General features: G+C 42.4%; 3 protein-coding genes and 1 long non-coding RNA gene across 9 annotated transcripts in view; 2 read left to right on the top strand and 2 right to left on the bottom strand.

Annotated features, from left to right (window-relative positions):
- ZDHHC20 (zinc finger DHHC-type containing 20) overlaps nucleotides 1-6,396 on the top strand; it is a 72,820-nt gene extending 66,424 nt beyond the window's left edge. For all 3 annotated transcript variants that reach the window (XM_030561927.1, XM_030561917.1, XM_030561935.1), the window contains one exon: nucleotides 272-6,396. The gene's annotated coding sequence lies outside the window, so the exon portion shown is untranslated. The remainder of the gene's footprint in view (nucleotides 1-271) is intronic.
- A 3,040-nt stretch (nucleotides 6,397-9,436) lies between these two features.
- Nucleotides 9,437-11,595, bottom strand: MRPL57 (mitochondrial ribosomal protein L57). 4 transcript variants are annotated; one of them, XM_030561882.1, is made up of 2 exons: nucleotides 11,512-11,595; nucleotides 9,437-9,939 (listed from the first exon to the last, which is right to left on the bottom strand). In XM_030561882.1, the coding sequence occupies exon 2, from the start codon at nucleotides 9,934-9,936 to the stop codon at nucleotides 9,622-9,624; it is 315 nt and encodes a 104-aa protein (XP_030417742.1). In that variant the 5' UTR covers nucleotides 9,937-9,939; nucleotides 11,512-11,595; the 3' UTR covers nucleotides 9,437-9,621. The 4 variants fall into 4 exon arrangements, 3 of the variants coding, with proteins under 3 accessions (XP_030417742.1, XP_030417733.1, XP_030417751.1); XM_030561873.1 differs by having other exon boundaries at nucleotides 11,498-11,584; XM_030561891.1 differs by lacking the exon at nucleotides 11,512-11,595 and adding an exon at nucleotides 11,121-11,274.
- Nucleotides 11,595-19,919, top strand: part of SKA3 (spindle and kinetochore associated complex subunit 3) — a 29,400-nt gene continuing 21,075 nt past the window's right edge. Inside the window, exons 1-2 of the mRNA XM_030561859.1 lie at nucleotides 11,595-11,780; nucleotides 15,736-15,852. Of these exons, the coding sequence (XP_030417719.1) occupies nucleotides 15,750-15,852 (103 nt within the window). The 5' untranslated portion in view covers nucleotides 11,595-11,780; nucleotides 15,736-15,749. The remainder of the gene's footprint in view (nucleotides 11,781-15,735; nucleotides 15,853-19,919) is intronic.
- Nucleotides 13,721-19,919, bottom strand: part of LOC115651055 — a 33,028-nt gene continuing 26,829 nt past the window's right edge. The window contains exon 4 of the long non-coding RNA XR_004000302.1: nucleotides 13,721-13,919. This is a non-coding gene — a long non-coding RNA (uncharacterized LOC115651055). The remainder of the gene's footprint in view (nucleotides 13,920-19,919) is intronic.

Here is a 19,919-nt window from a genome sequence, read left to right as displayed (position 1 = left end):
AAAATACAGCTGATTCAGGAAAGCAACACTATTTAGGACAGCATATAAGCTTGTGCTTAATGTTGCCCTGAATAGAGATGAGTAAATGTTTAAGTATTTTTATGAATCAGGACCTTACCAGAGGCAGAGAGCTTGAAATTATATGTTTTAAAATCTTATTTGTAGAATTAATTATAAGGTAGGTAGATATAATTCTTAAATAGAAACTAATCTACATATTTATTAAAGTTAATGTTACACTTCCACTAATTAACTTATTTCGTTTAATTAGGTTTCTGCAACACATTTGTGCTTGAATATTAATTTTGTTTGAAAGATGTTGCTCGGGAAAATGGAACAGTGTGAACATGTTAAAGAAGATTTATGAGAAATTGTTTTTGTGGAGTACAATGGACGTTTATAAGCACTGCTGCAGAGCAGGGAAGTAAGACAGATGCCTTAAGATTATTAATATGCATTTATGCAACATTGACTTATATACTGCTACAAAAGAGCCAAATCCTGAAGTGTCCTGCGTGGCGAACAAGGCCCAAATAGAGCAGAAACTATGCATTGCTGCTGTGAGGGAGTAGATCTGCCAGGACCCAAGCAGGCAGATACCATATTCCTGTGCACTGCAGAAGTTACTTCCATAGCAGGTCTCCAGGGGACCAAGAAAGGGGAAAAGTGGGTATCTTGCTCACAAACAGAGAGCATGGCCAGTGAGTTTCCACTATGTAGCTACATGTGGCCCAAACACCACATAAGGGAAGAGCAGCACGATGTATCTTCATCTCTTCCTAGTACCCAGTAGTTGCTGGTCACACACTTACTACCCCTGTACCCTGGCTCTGTAGTGCTGTGGGGGTTAAAAACTCCTTCCTTCAGCCCTGCTTTGTTGCAGCAAAATGCCAAGCAAGTAAAGCTCTTTCACTTGGGCTCCATTTGTTTGCTTCAGGATTGGCCCCCTAGTAATTTGATTTCTTTAATCATATCAGGAATGTGACTCCATAAATTGAATTTCCATTTCGATATAGTAACCTGAACAACAGTTTTACTTTTCCTACAGTTGCCTCTCAACTTACAAAACATTTTCAATCCAGAAAGGAGCTTAGAAAAAGTGCACTTTTCTGTTAAGGGGTGCAAAATGGGATGTACAGGGCAGTAACAGAGCAGCAAGATCCTAGTGGCAGCAGAAAACTTACTGTAAGATTTGTAATGTATTAGAAAATGGAACTGGAGGAAATTACTGCTTTTTATATTGGACACTTGATGGTTTATAAACATTGTTTTATATTTGCTTTAGCTTTTTAATAAAAACAGAAGGTTTTGTTTTTTTATCGTTGGCTCTAAAGTACTATTTAGACACAGTTCAAGTATCTGTGATGAAATGTAAATGTTGGATCATGCATTTGGGGAATATATTGGAAGTTTATTTTATGCTTTAGTCTGTTGTCTTTTACTTTCATTTTAAGTGGAAGTGACTGAAAAATAGCTGACATAAGCACTTTACGTAATTCTTTATCTTGTTCATGAAAGGCAAATTAAGTATTTCCTATGCAGGGAATATAGTCCATCCAAAGCTCGAGACCCACAGCAAACAACATATCCACATTTCTTACTCCTATTTAGAAAAGACTACTAATGATATTTATTTTTTCAGTGGTACTGACATTGCGCCCAGCGAACTTGAAAAATGTCCCTTACTTGTTAATTTCTTTATTCCACTATATGGTATCTACTGATCCTGAATAGGTGCAATTGGGTCCTCTTGAAACTGAGACTGGAGGCAGCAGAACAGTTTATCAGGGCTGAAGGGATCCACCTATGTTTTTTTGTTCCTGGGCTAATTACTTCCAAAACTAAACGTTTATTTTATGGAAACACTAAGGTTAAAGTTGAGGTGGGATTTTGCTCTCACAGGGGTCCTAAGTCATCTGGAGTTGAAACGGTACCTATTCCTTTATATTTTCAAGTACTGTTTAAAGTGGGATAGATCTGAGAATTTTTAAGCATGTTCTGGTCACTAGCAAGTGTACTAATGGAAGGAAATGTAATGGTCCAAAATTTTACTTTTCAGAAGTCTTGCAAAATGTCTCTCCAAATTTTGTACTACTTTTGTACAAAAAGCGTAGCACCTAGCAACTTCAGAATTCACAAAAAACATCATATGCCTTCTTTTGAGCTACAAACCACTTTTCCCTGAAATCTTTCAGCCCGTCTCAAATATTGGCAACTTCTGCTTAACTGAAAATAAAAAAAACAGAAGTCACCAAATTCTAGCAATAAACATGTTAGGTTTGGAAAGAGAGGTGGCCCCATCAAAATATCCTATGGCTTGGGGAAAGGTGCACTGGGTTGAGAACGAGAAGACCCTGATTTCATCTCCCTTCTTCCACTGATGGATGTTAAGGGCTGTGAAGCACCCCAAGCTGTCATTATAGAAAATGTGACTGTGTATTTCCCCCTGAATTTTACAGATGAGCTAATTGAAGATCTAAGAGGTTGCAGAGGGTCATTTCTGGCAGAGCAAGGATAGAACCTAGGTCTCTACTGTGGCAAGCTCTCCTACTTAACAGTACTGCCTTTAAGAGTCTAAAAACACTGTGTTAATTGTATCTGTTTAGTATACCAGTATAATTGCATCTACACTAGAGGCTAACACCAATTTAACTGTATTGGCTTCTAAACTGATAAAATTTAAAGCAGTACAAAAGCTGCAGATAGACAAGCCCTCTGAGATTAAGCCAAATGTCTGTGTGTGGTTTCCAGTGAGCAATAGTTTCTTTGGGAGCATTCTTTCTCTGTATCTCAGATAAGCCACTAACAATGAATTGAGACTTCCATACAGAATTGGTGCCACTGATATATAGATCTGGATACAGATGTGCCATAGTTTGCCAGATTTTCTGATGTTTTGAGTAAGACTGGTATAAGAGTAGCACACTCTTGATTCTGGTGAAGGAGCAGCTATACTTGGATATAAAAGCAGGTAGTATCTGAGGCCACTTTTACAGGATGTAAAATATCATCGGGTGGTTCAGCAAAGAGCCCCCGGGTTCAGCTCACCCTTCTTGGAGAAGTGATTGCCAGAAAAAAGACCATATTGATGGAAAGGAAATACCATGAAACTGATCTTAAAGGGTGCTCAACTGTGGACTCATAGAACTAATTAGAAGACACTGGCCAGAGTGGTGCCTCTCTCTGATACAGGGCGTCACCTTTGCTGTCTTTTTTGAGAACTGACATAGGAGCTCTGCGTATACAATAGGTACAGCATTTGAAACAGGATCAAATCTTCCAGACTCTCATTTGGAGAGCAAATCTATTGGCAGTTTCCCATGCATAGGCAAGAGCACTCTGTACTGGAGTGAAGGAAAGTGAATTAAACGCAGAAGGGGAGAGAGCCAGCAGTAAAAATAAATTTGGCAAGAAGAGAGAGATGGGGGAAAGGGGGTGGGGGGAAGCTGTTTTGCTGCTGAGTGGAGTTGTAAACTCACTGCTTCCACGCTTGGCTTACAGAGGTAGGACAACCTGTGAGAGCAACCTACTGAGCAAGTCCTTTCAGCCCAGGCCTTCCTATTCAACCACTCAGAAACTTCCAGTCACTGCATCAAGGGAACCCCACCCATTCAGGATCAGTGGATGTGTTCTTGAGATAATATGATTATAGTGAGTGCTGGATTGTGTTTTATAAAAGCTGTTCCATATGTGCAAGTACAGAAATACTGAGATGACAGCTAAGGGCTTGTCTACACTGGCAATTTACAGCACTGCAACTTTCTCGCTCAGGGAGGTGAAAAAAACAAATTTCAGCGCTGTACGGTTCCAGCGTAGAAAGTGTATCAGCGCTGGGAGCTATTCTCCTTGTGCAGGTGGGTTTTTTAGAGCGCTGGTTTTTTAGAGCGCTCTCTGCCGCGAATACACAAACCACATTAAAGTGCTGCTACAGCAGTGCTTTAACATTGCCAGTGAAGACTAGCAGTTCCAATGCTTAAGCCTTCAGATGCCTCCATGTTTCAGCCGCAAATAGTATTCCAGTTATTTGATTTCTGGAGTATAGTGGTACAATTAGAATCCATGTGCTTAATGCTACTTAAAGCTATTTTATATTAAATGTATGTGATGTGCTTTAAACTTCCAGTTTGAGGACAAAAGCCTGACACAAAGCTCTTTTCTCTTCCTATGTAAGGGTTTCCTCCCATTTCTGAATACTTTAGATGATAAAGAAGTCCCTTAAGGGAGAAAGATGAAACAAGTGAATCTGTGAGAGAATTCAATTCAATTTGGAATGCTATTTCTGCATTTACAATTCGTATCACATAATCAGACTGTTTTAAATAGTGGTCATCTGATTCTTGGCAAATTTGTATGATGAATGTAGGAAAAGAGAGATGCTATCTATCAACTAAATTCTTAAAATACTATCTCAGAATTTGACATCAGTAGTTTATAGAAAGTAATCTTTGAGCCCAGACTTCCACTAACTGATTTTTACTAGGTAATTCTAGAAATTTTTTGACATTACTAATTTAATTTAACTACTGATTTAAGAAAGTATTCTAATGTGTTAGTAAGCATTCCCAAACTGTGTGGAATGCATGGGTAACAAGCTACTCTGAGTACAGTATATGTCAGAATTAGGCACACTAACACTTGCACTTCTATGAGTTTTAAGTATCTAAATTTTTCAGGTACTATTCCAGTCTAAGTTCATGCTTTAAACATACTAAAATCTGTTTCTAGTAATTTATGTGGACATTTGTCTGCATCATTGAAGCATTGCAATTTCAGCTCAGTGGAGGCCCACCAGTGGAATGGAAGTAGCATTTGTAAGTAACAGTTAAGGTCTTTTGCCAGACTGTCTAATGAAAGATAAGGCTAGTGCAATCATTCTTCAGTTTGAGCAGCAACCAACCAAATTCAAAAGTATTGTCTGAATATGAAGTTTTACATTACAATAGAATAGTTTGTGGAACCCAGGCAAGCTTTAGAGATTTGGACATCTGTTTAAGAAGACTCCAAATATTTCAATTACTGAAATAACTGTAAACACAGATCACCCGGGAACCATTGTTCACCATACCTGAAATGTAATTAGATATTCAACACACAGGGCATCTTGGCAGTATCACTAATTGATACCAAAGAGAAGCTGTAGTATGTAAAGTTTAGTATAATACTGAAATTGTTTAGTAAGTTCATTTCTATCCATTTATTTTGTATGTAGGGACAGCTTTTTGTATGCATATTTTTCTTTAGTATAGAACTGCCATAATATGTAATTAAAATGCAGAGTGTAGTTATAGTGCATCTTAACATTACTGTAATGATAAAATTTGTTTTAAGTTAGACTTAATAAAACAGTGATTTTTGCAGGTTACTTGAATCTTGTTTCTAATAGATAGCAGAATCTTATCATTTTTACAAGACTGTTTTAATTATTTGGTTTTCAGAAGATGCGATTTACCAGCAGAAACTCAAGATGAGTGCATAGCACCCATGCAAATGTGCTGGGGAATGAGTATCAGGGTCTCCTGCTTGCTGGCACCAAAGATTTAATGGTGACCAGCAGACATCATACTGTTTACATGTAGGTTACAATATACTAAAGTGCTCAGCATGCCTCTGTTGAGCTCTTTTCCTGCTGCATCAGCTCCAGTCAGGTATTCAGAGAAAATCAGATTTCACAGTAATATTTTTAGGATCAATCTACATTATGGTTCAGACAGAGGATAGATAAGACTGATGTATGGTAGTCCTTTATTAAGAATTTGCCCCATTTAAATTGTGAAATAAATCTCTCTGCAGCTCCTGTATTTGCCAATGGGGATGTCATCTACATTGCACTGTAATGGCAAAATCCTGGCTGTCTGCACATCTTACTTTCTTGTAGTTCTTTTCAGTGGGTTACATACACTTGCAATTAATTGTTTGAGTCTCTGAAGTTAATTATACAAGAATAAATATGTAATACGTGACACATTGTATTTTTTGTATGTTGCTGATAGGAACATTCCTATGCACAAAGAAAACGTTGCCATTTATAGTTTAATACTTTGAAGAGGTTTTTTTTTAATGGCTTTTATAAATTAATGAAATATACAAAAAAAAAAACACAAATTTTGCCTGAGTTCCTTCATATTTTAATTGTACCTTGTAACATCTCCATACATATATATTTTTTTCACCACTGTATTCTTAGGTTATTACTTAATGTTGAATGTTTGCATTCAGACTTTTGTAAATCAAAGTCCAGACCTATATATTTTATCTAAATTACAATTCACGGTTTAGGCAAAACTTGCACCTTTTGGGGCCCTCTTTTCCTAAGTGGTAAAGTATTAAGTTGTGACACTTGACCTCATTGAATGCAAAAGTGACTAAATAAAGAATGTGAAATATTCTGAAATTAAACTGTTTAAATGTAGTGCATTTGTGTGGCGGCAAGGGAAGCTTGTTTGACCTGTTGATGGAATCCTAAAACATTTGTAAAGGGAAGACAAAATTCTCTCTAATTTTTGTTAGAGACGAGTATATGCATGGTGTGCTTTGCACTACAGATAAGACTCTCTGCCCCACAAGGTTTACAGTCCAAAACAAAAGCAAATGACAACATGGTAACTGTTAGTTCTAAGTTATCCTGTTTTAATCCTCATACTGATCTGTCTAATGGAAAATCTGGTTCTGCAATTTCAGAGTCAAAGCTGAAGAGAATTAAAAGAAATATGCAGAGTAGTCCAACGGTCACTGTATGGGAAGCTGCTCCCCCATGCACTTAACCCCCATGCATCTGGACCTCCCAGACACTCCTGCCAAGCTTCATGCTGTACACCCAGAACCCCCGTAACCTTCCATACCTGTATCTCAGCCCCTGCATCTCGACCTCACTGCCTCTAGTCCGTGAACCCAAACCACCCCCTAGAGCTCCCTGCACTCAAACTCCGACAAGCCCCCCACTGTCACCCTGAGCCCAAGCCCGCTTGCCACTGACTCCCAACTAGCTGCACCCAGACCCGCTCCACCCCCGCACACTGAGCCCCAACCACTTTCACCTGGAATCCCCTGCAGAGTCCCATTGCCCCTGCACCTGGAACCTCCCCCCCCCCAAGCCTCTGTGCATCCAGATCCCCTCACTGAAGTGCCTGCACCCCAATTGTCCTGCACAGAATCTTCTCACCTCACACTGATCCCCTCCCCACTTGGGTCCTACCTGCCTCACACCTGGTGCTCCTGGTACAGCGGGGCAGGGCTCCAGGGTATTTCTGGCACAGGCATAGGCCCAGGCCTTGTGCTATGTCAGGGTCGGATGCAGTTTCACTATTGAGTCCATGTCCCAGGTGGGGAGGCTGTAGGGTGATCTCTCACCTTAATACAGCTAGTGGAGTCTCTGCATTTATTTATTGACAAAGTTTGCAGAATTTTAAAATATTGTGCAGAATTTAATGTTTTGGCACAGAATGCCCTCAGGAGTAAAATCCATAGAAAAAAATGGGTTCACACAATATAAGAATCCCTGCCCTGGAGTATTTGTAATCTAAATTAAGGAAAACCAGACCAGACCACAACACAATGAAAGCAAATATGTGCCAGGACTATGACTACAGGGGTGCGGGAGTGAGGGGGAAGAAGTTGGGGGTGCAGATAGTGTTCTCATACATCCTCCAAGTTGAGAGTAAAGGCCCAGGCAGGGACACATACATCCTGGATATAAATGCATCACTGCATAGATCAGTAGTCCCCAATCTTTTCCAGGTGGCGGGCACCAGATGACGAGCTGTCATAAACAGATAGCTAAGGGTTAACGTCTCTTTCACCTGGAAAGAAGTAATCTGAACCACCTGACCAGAGGTCCAATCAGGAAACAGGATTTTTTTAACTCTGGGTGGAGGGTTTGTTGTGTGGGTATCCTTTGTTCTTGGGTCTTCTGCCTGTCTGACTCTTTCTCAGCTATGGGAAGGATTTTTCTATTTCCTGCTTTCTAATCTTCTGTTTCCAAGTTGTGAGTACAAAAAGGGTTTGTTGTTTTTGTATTTACATGTCTAGTTGCTGAAGTGCTTTGAATTGTATTCTTTTTGAATAAGGCTGTTTATTCAATATTCTTTTAAGCAATTGACCTTGTATTTGTCACCTTAATACAGAGAGACCATTTGTATGTATTTTTCTTTCTCTTTATATAAAGCTTTCTTTTAAGACCTGTTGGAGTTTTTCTTTACTGGGGAACTCCAGGGAATTTGGTCTGCAGCTCACTAGGGAATTGGTGGGAGGAAGAAGTCAAGGGAAAACCTGTGTGTGTTAGATGTACTAGCCTGACTTTGCATTCCCTCTGGGTGAGGGGGGAAAGAGAGATTGACTCTCAGTAATTCTGTTCTCCAGGCTGGGAACGGGGAGGGTGGACTCCCTCTGCTTAGATTCACGGAGGTTGCTTCTGTGTATCTCTCCAGGAGCACCTGGAGGGGGGGAAGGGAAAAAATTATTTCCCTTTGTTGTGAGACTCAAGGGTTTGGGTCTTGGGGTCCCCAGGGAAGGTTTTCGGGGGGACCAGAGTGCCCCAAAACACTCTAATTTTTTGGGTGGTGGCAGCAGTACCAGGTCCAAGCTGGTAACTAAGCTTGGAGGTTTTCATGCTAACCCCCATATTTTGGACGCTAAGGTCCAAATCTGGGACTAGGTTATGACACGAGCCACCAAGGACCATGGCCGGCAGACAAGTATCTGCTGAAATGTCCCAAGAAGCAGCAACGGCAAGAGGCGTCACCGCTGAAATGCCACCGAAAAATCAGCATTTCGGCAGCGACGCCTCTTGACGCTGCTTTTCGGTGGCATTTCAGGGAATGCTTGTCTGACAGCACACATAGCTGCCCCATGGTGCCTCCGGGCACTGCATTGGGGACCCCTGGCATAGATGTTGTTGGCAAGAGGACTTTGGCTTCCTTGACCATGGGATGCTGTTCTGGGAAGAGAGAGGTCAAATAAAACATACCCATAAATATAACTAAATCAGGATTTAGTCATACTTAGGAGAAACTCTTAATCCTAACATAGCCTCAATGCCTTTTGTTTCTCCAGATTATTTTTAGATAATTTTTTTGGTACAGATACTAATATTCTTGGATATCAATCTGCCCAGAATAGCATAATTTCATTTTCATCTCATAATAAAGCAAAGGGACTCAGTGGTAGGAAAAGGCCAGCAATAATACTGGTTAACCTAGTAAGGTTGCCCCCCCCCGCCCTTTTGAGGAGGAAGCTAGTGAAGGAAAAAAGAAATGTTTACAGTGATCCTGCCAAACTCCTACTACACAACAGCAATTTCCTTACAGCAACTCCTACTGCCCAAATGCAACATGGCCCTATACAAAACCCCTGCTTTATAACAGAAGATAGGCATATACTGCATGGAAAGCTTTCACTATGTAGTGAGCCAAGATTAAGAAAAAACACCTCACATTTTTCTTGTATGATTGATTTTAATGTCATTATCTCTACATATATTAACAGAAGACAAATGTTCATCAGATTCACATCCTTATCCCCACATTTTTTTACCAAGTACAAAATTTTCCACAAGAAGTGTTGAACAGCCTACAACAGATCAGATGGTAGAGCACTGCAAATATGCCAAAAGTGAACAGATATGATTTAAGAGTTTGTCCATTTTTTAGTCACATTCAAGTGATTCAAATGATCCGCAATGTATCTATGTTCAGGAAACTTAGATATCATCTGGCTTTTCAAGGCCTCCCATTTTGCAAGTCTCCGCTCTGCATTATGTTTATATTCCTGCTCTGGTGTCATATATGGTCGACTCAGCCAATATTCATTCTCAGCTTCAACTTCCAGCCTTTGAATCATTGAATGCTTCATTGAAAGAGTAACCACTCTTGGTCTTCTGTATTTTCCAATCCATTGTTTCCCAGGAATCCTTTTTCGGAGTAGTGCTGTGGTCAGAAACATTACCTTAAAGTAAATAAAATTATATATATAAAGTTTTTAAATTTATTATAAATAATTAAAGTCTGTTTAGAAATAACAAGAGTTTCTCTACAATTAAAACACTTGCTCAGAACACTTTTAAGCTGTTAGAGAAGTCTTTAATCTGCTGTGGCACACCCTGAGTTCTGGGGCTCTTCCACCAGCCAATGGCTGCAGGAGAGAAGGGGAAGAGGGGAGAGAGGGAGATTGACTGAACTCTGATTGGTTGCTCTGCCCCTGAAGTAGGCAGGGCAGTGAGACAGGCAGCTTTCCCCCACTTCTTGTTCTAACATTTACTTTTTAAAAAAATGCCACTGCTCACCTGTTCATGCCTGATGACAGACTGGTAGGGATTTGGGAAACACTGCATTAAAGTGTTACAAAGCTAAACATTTACCAATATGGCACCCTGAAATAACCACCATTCAGACAAATTCCACAGTGATGGATACATCAGAGTTTCACAGGGTTTTTTTAAGGCCAAAATGGACCATTAGATATTTTAATCGGATTTCCTGTACAACAAAGGCTACTGAATTTCACCCAGTTATCCCTGCATCCAGCCAATAACTTCTATTTGACTAAAGCATATTTTCTAGAAAGGCATCCAGTCTTAATGTGATGACAGGTGAGCTGTGGCTCACAAAAGCTGGTGCTGAAATAAATTTGTTAGTCTCTAAGGTGCCACAAGTACTCCTGTTCTTTTTGCGGATACAGACTAATGCGGCTGCCACTCTGAAACCACCACTTTCTGTGGTACAGCCATTGGATAATCACCCTCCTTGTTAATGATATGCCTTCTTTCTACTGGATATTTGTCCAGCATTACCTTCCACTCTTTGGTTTTTGTAAAATAACCTTGTAGTACCTGGTATTTTCTCCCTGTAAAGGTACTTACACACCACAATTAACTCACCTCCTGATTTGTAATTAATTATTTTTTTTAATCTAGCTAAACATTAAGTCTCTAAATGTAAGGCACCTTTCCCCATCGTTTAATCATTTTGGGGCTCCACATCCTCTCCAAGAATTTTTTGACTATGGGGGCCCCAGAACTAGATTCCAGTATCTGTGTCACCAATGCATATAAAGGGACCTTTACACGTTCAAAGCTTGCAGCAGCCCGTTTTGCCATAGCATTACGCTAGGCTCTCATCTTGAATTACTTGTCCACTGCTCCCTCCTCCCCAAATCCTTGCCAGTCACCGCCTTCTAGCCCGTGGGCGGCCCCAGGCTGGACGCGCGTTCCCAGCACGAGCTTTGCACCCCGCGGCCCCGAATCGCAGCGCTGGCATGGGCGCAGGTTACGCGGCCCATCGCGCTGTGACGAGCACCCCGCCCCCACTGCATTTCCCGCTCCACGGAGCCCCTGGAGCCTCGCTCGCGTCCCCCCGGAGCAGGGGAGGCCGGGGCTCAGGAGAACGCCCGGGGGGCGTTACCCCCCCGCCGGGCCTGGGCTACGGGGATCACGCGAGAACCGCCGGGGCTCAGGGCTGCCCCGTGCGGGCACAGGCCGGGCCCGCCCGCGCCTGGAGCCATTTACCCTAAGACGAGATCCGGCCCCGTTCACCGCAGCCCGGTCACTTCCTCACAGGCCGGAGACAAGACGGCAACGGCTAACCAGGGTCATCACAGCGCCACCGGCGGCCGCTTCTATCGCGAGACTAGGGGCGCCGCCGCGGGAGGGGCGGGGACTCGCAGCGTCCAATGGCGGTCGCTCTGCTCAGGCATTCAAGCAGCGCTCGAGGCGCGCGGCGGCGCGTGTCTTTGTTTCCGTTCCAGCAGCAAGGGACGGACCCGGCCGAGCCAACCGAGAGCGGCTGCGGGTAACGGCTCGACCGCGCGGTGTCGGGTGGGGGTGGGGAGCCTTCTCTCTGCCCCATGTCCGGGCCCTGCTCCCGCCCAGCTAAGCGGGGGGACAGTCCGAGAGGGGAGTGCGGGTGCCCGGCGGGGTCGTTAGCTGAGCCCTGGCTCCCCCACCCACGCGTGTGTGTGTGTGTGTGTGTGTCTGTGTGTGTGTGTGTGTGTGTGTGTGTGTGTCTGTGTGTGTGTGGTGCTGCATTAGGTGAGCCCCCCCGCCCCCCAGAGATACGTGCGGAGTAGGGAGGGGGGTGTTGTATTAGCTGAACTCCCGCACAGACATGGGTGGGGGGTTATTGCATTAACCGAGCTCCCTTTGCAGGACACTGAAACTACTTTAATTCGCACCATACCCTGGTGCTCCCCCAACATCCCCAGTACTATGTGCCATCCGCTCAGGGACTGTCCCTATCTAACAACAGCGGCATCCGGACGGCAAAGGGGCCTGGCTGTAAGGGCTGAAACCTCAGGATTCACCGTCATTGCAGAGATACAAATCCCAGGAAATTTGTGCTTTTTCCGCTGTGGGAGTTCCCAGGCCTCACTCCTGCAACTGATGTGTGAAATGGCACGTGTACATTGCTCCTCTCTGGGTGTATTTATTGAGGGAGGGCTTAATTAGCTTAAGTACTTGTGGAATCTCAGTAAAGTAAATGCTTCAGGAAGCATAACGTGTGATTATGACAATCTCTTTAAATATCTCCACTTTCTAGACAGTCTGTCAGAAAGAAACACTGTGGAGCTGCAATTAGTACTGTGTGTCTTGTAGCTTGAAAAACACACATGAAATGTGTCATAAATTACATCCTTATGTGTCACTTTTTCTTCTTAGCCTATGCATAATGTGCCTCAGGTGGCACATGACTAGGATTCATCACTGAATTTGATCCACTGGTAGACTCATGGGTTTCCCCAAGCTAGGTACTGACAGGGAGTGCGATCCATGCCCCCTCTGTGCTGCTGAACCGCTGTCAATGGCTTGACTTTAACTTGTTTAATTTACATTTAAACTAAATTCTTGCTAATTCTCATCTGGCTTATTGTTGAACATGAGCCGAAGACCCCTTAGCTTCCCTCTGAATGAAATGTAAGGCAAGGACAATACAAAACATTTAAAGTAGCTCTCACAGAAAACGAAAAAAAAGGTATTAGTGAGAAGGGGGTAAAATGGCAGAGGGTGCTGATAGAGGAGGTTTGGTTGGAAGTGGGAACATTATGGGGGCATTCTGCCCTCTTGAAGCTTGCCTTGCTCCTCCGCACCTTCCAAGCGGCGCCTGTCTACAGTTGCTGGGTAAATTGCAATTTGCCTGGAGAGATAGGAAGAAATTCCCCATGTGTCCCTGGCCTCCCAGCCCTGTTTTGGCAAGTCTGCAGCTTCTGCAGTGGATTTCTGTGTAGGAGCACTTTGCTGTCAGAGTTCTCTGCAGCTGCAGCTTTTGCAGCTGCTCTGAGCCATCCCTGTATGCATCTTTTTGTGTGAGAAGATCACTGGCAGCATGACCTGGAACTTCAGAAGTTCACTTCAGTAGCTCAAGGTGTGCAGTTTGGTACTGTCACTGTGTTTGATATGGGTCACCACCAAGAATACCAAGTTGAGGACAGATGTCAAGAAATAGGGCAGACACAGCCCTAACTGGTGGTTTGCTTCTATATGATTTCACCAAGCCAGTTAACAACAGTGACTCCTGTACCACCACACTAGTTATCAAGAAGCCAAAACACAGTTTCCTTAGGCATTCCAGCCCCTGACTTACCACCCAGACAACTGGATTTTTGTTATGAATGATTATTAAAACTTGAAATCGTATATAAAGTTCTTCCAATCTCAAAGGACCAGCCATCTTCCCAGCTCAGTATATGCTTTCAGGATCTTACCAAATACCACACTGCAGCCAATTCCTTTAATGAACTAAAGATTTATTAATAGAAAATAAGAGGGTTATTAAATGGTTAAAGGAGTCATATACAGTTGATTTCAGAGTATGCAGGTCAGGATAATAGCAGTGATAGTGATTCTGCTAGCGTGCAGTATATCTCCCTGAATCACCAAAAAAGATTGGGGATCATCAGTGTTTTTCCAAAGCTTCCTTGTTAGAAATCACAATCTAGAGAAGTGGAGCAAGAAAAAAGACAAAACAGTGATGTCAGTCTCCTATTTTATACCCTCAGCCCATGTGCCTAGAAAGTTACTGGCAAAAAGATGGAGTCTTGAATCACATGTCCTTCATGCCTCACTGAGTCACGGGGCAACCATTGCCTGGTGCTTTCTGAAGAATCTCCAGGAGAGGCTCACTGGGCGAGCTGAGTCTCTTCAGTGGCCCATCAACACAGGGATGGCTAGTATGCATGTAAACTTGCCTTGTGGGTGTCACCCAAGAGCAAAACATACTTGATATACGAACACATAGCCCAGTGGTTCTCAAACTGTTAGTCGGGACCCCAAAGTGGGTCGTGGCTTAGACTTGCTGAAGCCCAACCCTGAGGGCTTCAGCTCTAGGTAGTCGGGCTCAGGTTACAGGCTGCCCATGTGGGGCTGAAGCCCTTGGGCTTCAACTCCCTTCCCCCATCCCTCCACGCAGAATGGTGGGGCTCGGGCTTTGGTCCCCTCCCCACCTGGGGCAGTGGGACTTGGATGGGCTCAGGCTTCTGGCCCCCCTCCTGGGGTTGTATAATACAAGAAGCCCTCGAACTTAGGACACAATTGGTTCTTGAAAATTGCATCATAACTTGGAACCGCAGTACTCTCCATTGTGGGACCAAGCATCATAAAGTCAAAACCAATTGTAAGTCAAATCAGGGTGTCAATTCAGAAACATTGTAAGTGCCATTCATCATAAGTTGAATGTCTGTAAAGTCGAGGACTGCCTGTATTCATAACTTCAGATACAATGATGATACCTGGATTTAAACAGAATAATCATACTGGATATATTATAACTTTTCCATTGATCCATGACATACTTTGTGCAGGATTTATTGCGATTTGTAACCATGGTGACTGTATTAGTGTAACTAGTTGTATTCCTTTTTATGCAGCATCACAGGTACAAGCTAAGGCTAAGCATAGCAGGAAGCCAGCCAACTTGGTGCCACATGAGAGTACAGCACCCATCTGCCCAGTCTTAGTGTGGAAATGCACTGCTAAGTAGAACTTTATGGCCAGCGTGGTTGGTGATGTTATTCACCATTATGGGTGAATATGGCCAGGAGAGTGCATTTTGTTTCATGGGTGTATGCTGGAGCACTGCACTGCGTGCAGCGACCATTCATTTGAAACTGAAACACTTTTCTATACAGTTGCATCTTTCAGAGATGACCTTAAGCCACTTATATACAGTGTAGTTTGTAGCCATGTCAGTCAGTCAGTCCGTCCCAGGATATTAGAGAGGCAAGGTGCCTGAGAATCATAGAATACCAGGTTGGAAGGGACCTCAGGAGGTCATCTAGTCCAACCCCCTGCTCAAAGCAGGACCAATCCCCAGACAGTTTTTTGCCCTGATCCCTAAATGGCTTCCTCAAGGATTGAACTCACAACCCTGGGTTTAGCAGGCCAATGCTCAAACCACTGAGCTGTTCCTCCCCCTCCCTGAGGTAATATCTTGTAATATCTTTTATTGGATCAAATTCTGTGGGGAGAGAGACAAGCTTTCAAGCTATACAGAGCTCTTCTTCAGGACCTGAAGCTTGTCTCAGAAGTTGGTCTGATAAAAGATTGCTTCACCCACCTTGTCTCTTGAAATGACTTATGGCACTTTGTAAGAGTATGGTTGTCCTGTGGTATTCATGAGTAAAATTTCCCCTCACACCCCACTGCTGTATTTCATGTTGTAGTTCATTAGCTCTTGGTAGTTTATGCAAGAGATGGCCTATGTAAATGTCAACTATTAAGTTGCTGATAGGTGTTTGCCTTGTCTTCTCTAGTGATTTTCTTCATCATGGAGCTGACGGGAAATTTCTTCAGCAAACTGCGGGCTTTAGCTGTCACTTTGGAGAAAGAGGCTGAGCAACTTGAACAAGCATTAAATAGAGAAGATACACGTAAGTGTGTGAGAGGCTGCACCTCAAATCTTGTACTTCCGTGAAAGCTGTTAGTTTTGTGCTCTCAGCAAGAAAAACATTACAAGAGAGGTCAAAGTATTTCCATCCTGGTCCTTTTTAATGGAGATGCAGATTCTAGTTGCCAATGTGATATGGATATTTGGATTAAGATGGAATGTTGAATGCTGAGATCTATAGACTTTGAAACTTTAACTTTTTTTGTCTTCCAACTATTTTTCTCAGTTGAAATTTCTTTGTTGTGGGTTAAATCTTGAATGGTATGTTCCTAGAATGGCCTTTTTAACATTTGATATAAAAAAAAGGAAAATTTGTGATTGAGTTGTGGAAACTGGCAAATTGTTTAAAAATATGATACCTCTCTTCTAGAAAATAATAGTGATGCAGCATTACCTACACCTGAAAAGTTTGCTTAAACTTATTTTGTTAACCTCGTTTGCGCATATTTAAGTTGTGGGCTGCAGCACGTGTGGTGAAGCTCTCCCTTCAGCATAAAAAAACCACACCCCGGGGGACAGAAGCTGTGTCGGCAACATAACCCTGTGCACACTAGCATTTATGCCAGTGTAACTTATGTTGCTCAAGGAAGTGGAATAGTCACACCCCTGAGCAACATACGTTTTGCTGACATAAGCGATAGTGTAGACATAGACTGAGAGCCTGGAGGAGATGCAGTACCCCTTCACCCTTATGCATATGATACCAACTAACGCTATACTTGTATTTACCCTTCATTAAACTCAGATCACAAGTTCTCTTCCATGTAACTGCAGACTATCTCCAGAGCCCCTCTACATAAGAATGGCTATACTGGCTCAGACCAAAGGTCCATCCAGCCCAGTATCTTGTCTGCTGACAGTGGCCAATACCAGGTGCCCCAGAGGGAGTGAACCTAACAGGTAGTGATTAAGTGCTCTGTCTTCTGCCATCCAACTCCACCCTCTGACAAACAGAAGATAGGGACACCATTCCTTACCCATCCTGACTAATAGCCATTAATGGACTTTAACCTCCATGAATTTATCTAGTTCTCTTTTAAACCTTGTTATAGTCCTAGCCTTCACAACCTCCTTGGGCAAGAAGTTCCACAGGTTGACTGTGCGCTGTGTGAAGAAGAACTTCCTTTTATTTGTTTTTGTCATAAACAGATTGTTAAGGGTTAATGTCTCTTCTACCTGTAAAGGGTTACAAGCAGGGAACTGGACACCTGACCAGAAGACCAATCAGAAGACAAGATACTTTTAAATTTGGGTGGAGGGAAGCTTTTGTGTGTGTTCTTTGTCCGTTGTGTGTTCTTCTCTCAGAGGGTCTGAGAGAGACCAGACATTACTACAGACTCTCTAAGTTTCTTTTGAAATAGTAAGTAAAAACAGGCGGTTTAGGCTTTTTGATTGTTTTACTCTATTTGCAATTGTGGATCTGGCTGGTTAACTTTTTTATGTGTAGTTGCTGGGAATATTTTGATTTGTATTGGTACTAGGGGGAAAGTCTCTTTTGTTTTATTCCAGGGGATTGGGATAACTCATCAGGACGGGTGGGGGAAACGGGAGGGGGGAGAGAGAGACTCTCTCTCTGTTTTCCTTGAATCTGTTTGCCTCTTTGTGGAAGGAAAGGGAGCTGCTTCTCTGTATGGTGATTTAAGAGGTTGGATCAGTATCTCTCAGGATAGCCCAGGGAGGGAAATTCTGGGAGGGGGAAAGGTGGGGGGAATGGTTTATTTCTCCTTGTTTTAAGAACCCAAGGGATCTGGGTTCTTGGGGTCCCTAGGGAAGGTTGGGGAGGTCAGAGTGCCCCAAAACACTATATTTTTGGGTGGTGGCAGTGCTATCAGATCTAAGCTGGTAATTAAGCTTAGAGGATTCAGGTGCTAGTATCTCATTTTCTGAACTCTAAGGTTCAGATCTGAGAGGGAATGCTATGACAGTTTTAAACCTGCTGCCCATTAATTTCATTTGGTGATCCCTAGTTCTTATATTATGGCAACAAGTAAATAACTTTTCCTTATTCACTTTCTCTGCACCACTCATGATTTTATATACTTCTATCATATCCCTCCTTTGTCTCCTCTCTTCCAAGCTGAAAAGTCCTAGCCTCTTTAATCTCTCCTCATATGGGACCCGTTCCAACCCCCCTAATCATTTTAGTTGCCCTTCTCTGAACTTTTTCTAATGCCAGTATATCTTTTTTGAGATGAGGAGTCCACATCTGTACGCAGTATTCAAGATGTGGGCATACCATGGATTTATATAAGGGCAATAAGATACTCTCCGTCTTATTCTCTATCCCGTTTTTAATGATTCCTAACATCCTGTTTGCTTTTTTGACTGCTGCTGCACACTGCATGGACAACTTCAGAGAACTATCCATGATGACTCCAAGATCTCTTTTCTGATTAGTTGTAGCTAAATTAGCCCCCATCATATTGTATGTAGATTTGGGGTTATTTTTTCCAGTGTGCATTTCTTTACATTTATCCACATTAAATTTCATTTGCCATTTTGTTGCCCAGTCACTTAGTTTTGTGAGATCTTTTTGAAGTTCTTCAGTCTGCTTTGGTCTTAACTATCTTGAACAGTTTAGTATCATCTGCAAACTTTGCCACCTCACTGTTTGCCCCTTTCTTCAGATCATTTATGAATAAGCTGAATAGGATTAGTCCTAGGACTGACCCTTGGGGAACATCGCTAGTTACTCCTCTCCATTCTGAAAATTTACCATTTATTCTTACCCTTCGTTCCCTGTCCTTTAACCAGTTCTCAGTCTATGAAAGAATCTTCCCTCTTATCCCATGACAACTTAATTTACGTAAGAGCCTTTGGTGAGGGACTTTGTCAAAGTATACTATGTCCACTGGATCCCCCTTGTCCACATGTTTGTTTGATCCCTTCAAATAATTCTAATAGATTAGTAAGATATGATTTCCCAGAAACCATGTTGACTTTTGCCCAACAATTTATGTTCTTCTATGTGTCTGTCGATTTTATTCTTTACAATCGTTTCAACTAATTTGCCTGGTACTGATGTTAGACTTATCGGTCTGTAATTGCTGGGATCACCTCTAGAGCCTTTTTTAAATATTGCCGCTACATTAGCTATCTTCCAATGATTGGGTACGGAAGCTGATTTAAAGGACAGGTTACAAACCATAGTTAATAGTTCCTCAATTTCACATTTGAGTTCTTTTAGAACTGTTGGGTGAATGCCATCTCGTCCCGGTGACTTGTTACTGTTAAGTTTATCAATTAATTCCAAAACCTCCTCTAATGACACTTCAATCTGTGACAATTCCTCAGATTTGTCACCTACAAAGGATGGCTCAGTTTTGAGAATCTCCCTAACATCCTCAGCCGTGAAGACTGAAGCAAAGAATTCATTTAGTTTCTCTGCAATGACTCTATTTTCTTTAAGTGCTCCTTTTTTATTTCGATCGTTCAGGGTCCCCACTGGTTGTTTAGCAGGCTGTCTGCTTCTGATGTACTTAAACATTTTGAGTTTTTGGCTAGCTGTTCTTCAAACTCCTTTTTGGCTTTTCTTATTACATTTTCACATTGAATTTGGCAGTGTTTCTGCTCCTTTCTATTTATCTCACTAGGATTTGACTTCAACTTTTTAAAAGATGCCTTTTTATCTCACTGCTTCTTTTACATGGTTGTTAAGCCATGGTGGCTCTTTTCTAGTTTTTACTGTGTTTTTTAATTTGGGGTATACATTTAAATTGGGCCTCTATTATGGTGTCTTTGAAAAGTGTCCATGCAGCTTGCAGAGATTTCACTCTAGTCACTGTACCTTTTAATTTCTGTTTAACTAACCTCTTCATTTTTGCATAGTTCCCCTTTCTGAAATTAAATGCCACAGTGTTGGGCTGCTGAGATGTTCTTCCCACCACACAGGAATGTTAAATGTTGTTATATTATGGTCACTATTTTCAAGCGGTCCTGTTATAGTTACCTCTGGGACCAGATCCTGGGCTCCACTTAGGACTAGATCAAGAATTGCCTCTCCCCTTGTGAGGGGGAAAAAAAAAAAAGTGGAGTCCTTGTGGCACCTTA

This window comes from Gopherus evgoodei, chromosome 1, assembly GCF_007399415.2.
Source record: "Gopherus evgoodei ecotype Sinaloan lineage chromosome 1, rGopEvg1_v1.p, whole genome shotgun sequence".
In the NCBI taxonomy this organism is placed as follows: Eukaryota; Metazoa; Chordata; order Testudines; family Testudinidae; genus Gopherus; species Gopherus evgoodei.
This window is presented reverse-complemented; position numbering and strand designations above follow the sequence as displayed.

Coding starts and splice junctions, on each gene's coding strand:
- MRPL57 (XM_030561882.1), bottom strand. CDS start 9,936: ATGTTTCTGACCACAGCACTACTCCGAAAAAGGATTCCTGGGAAACAA.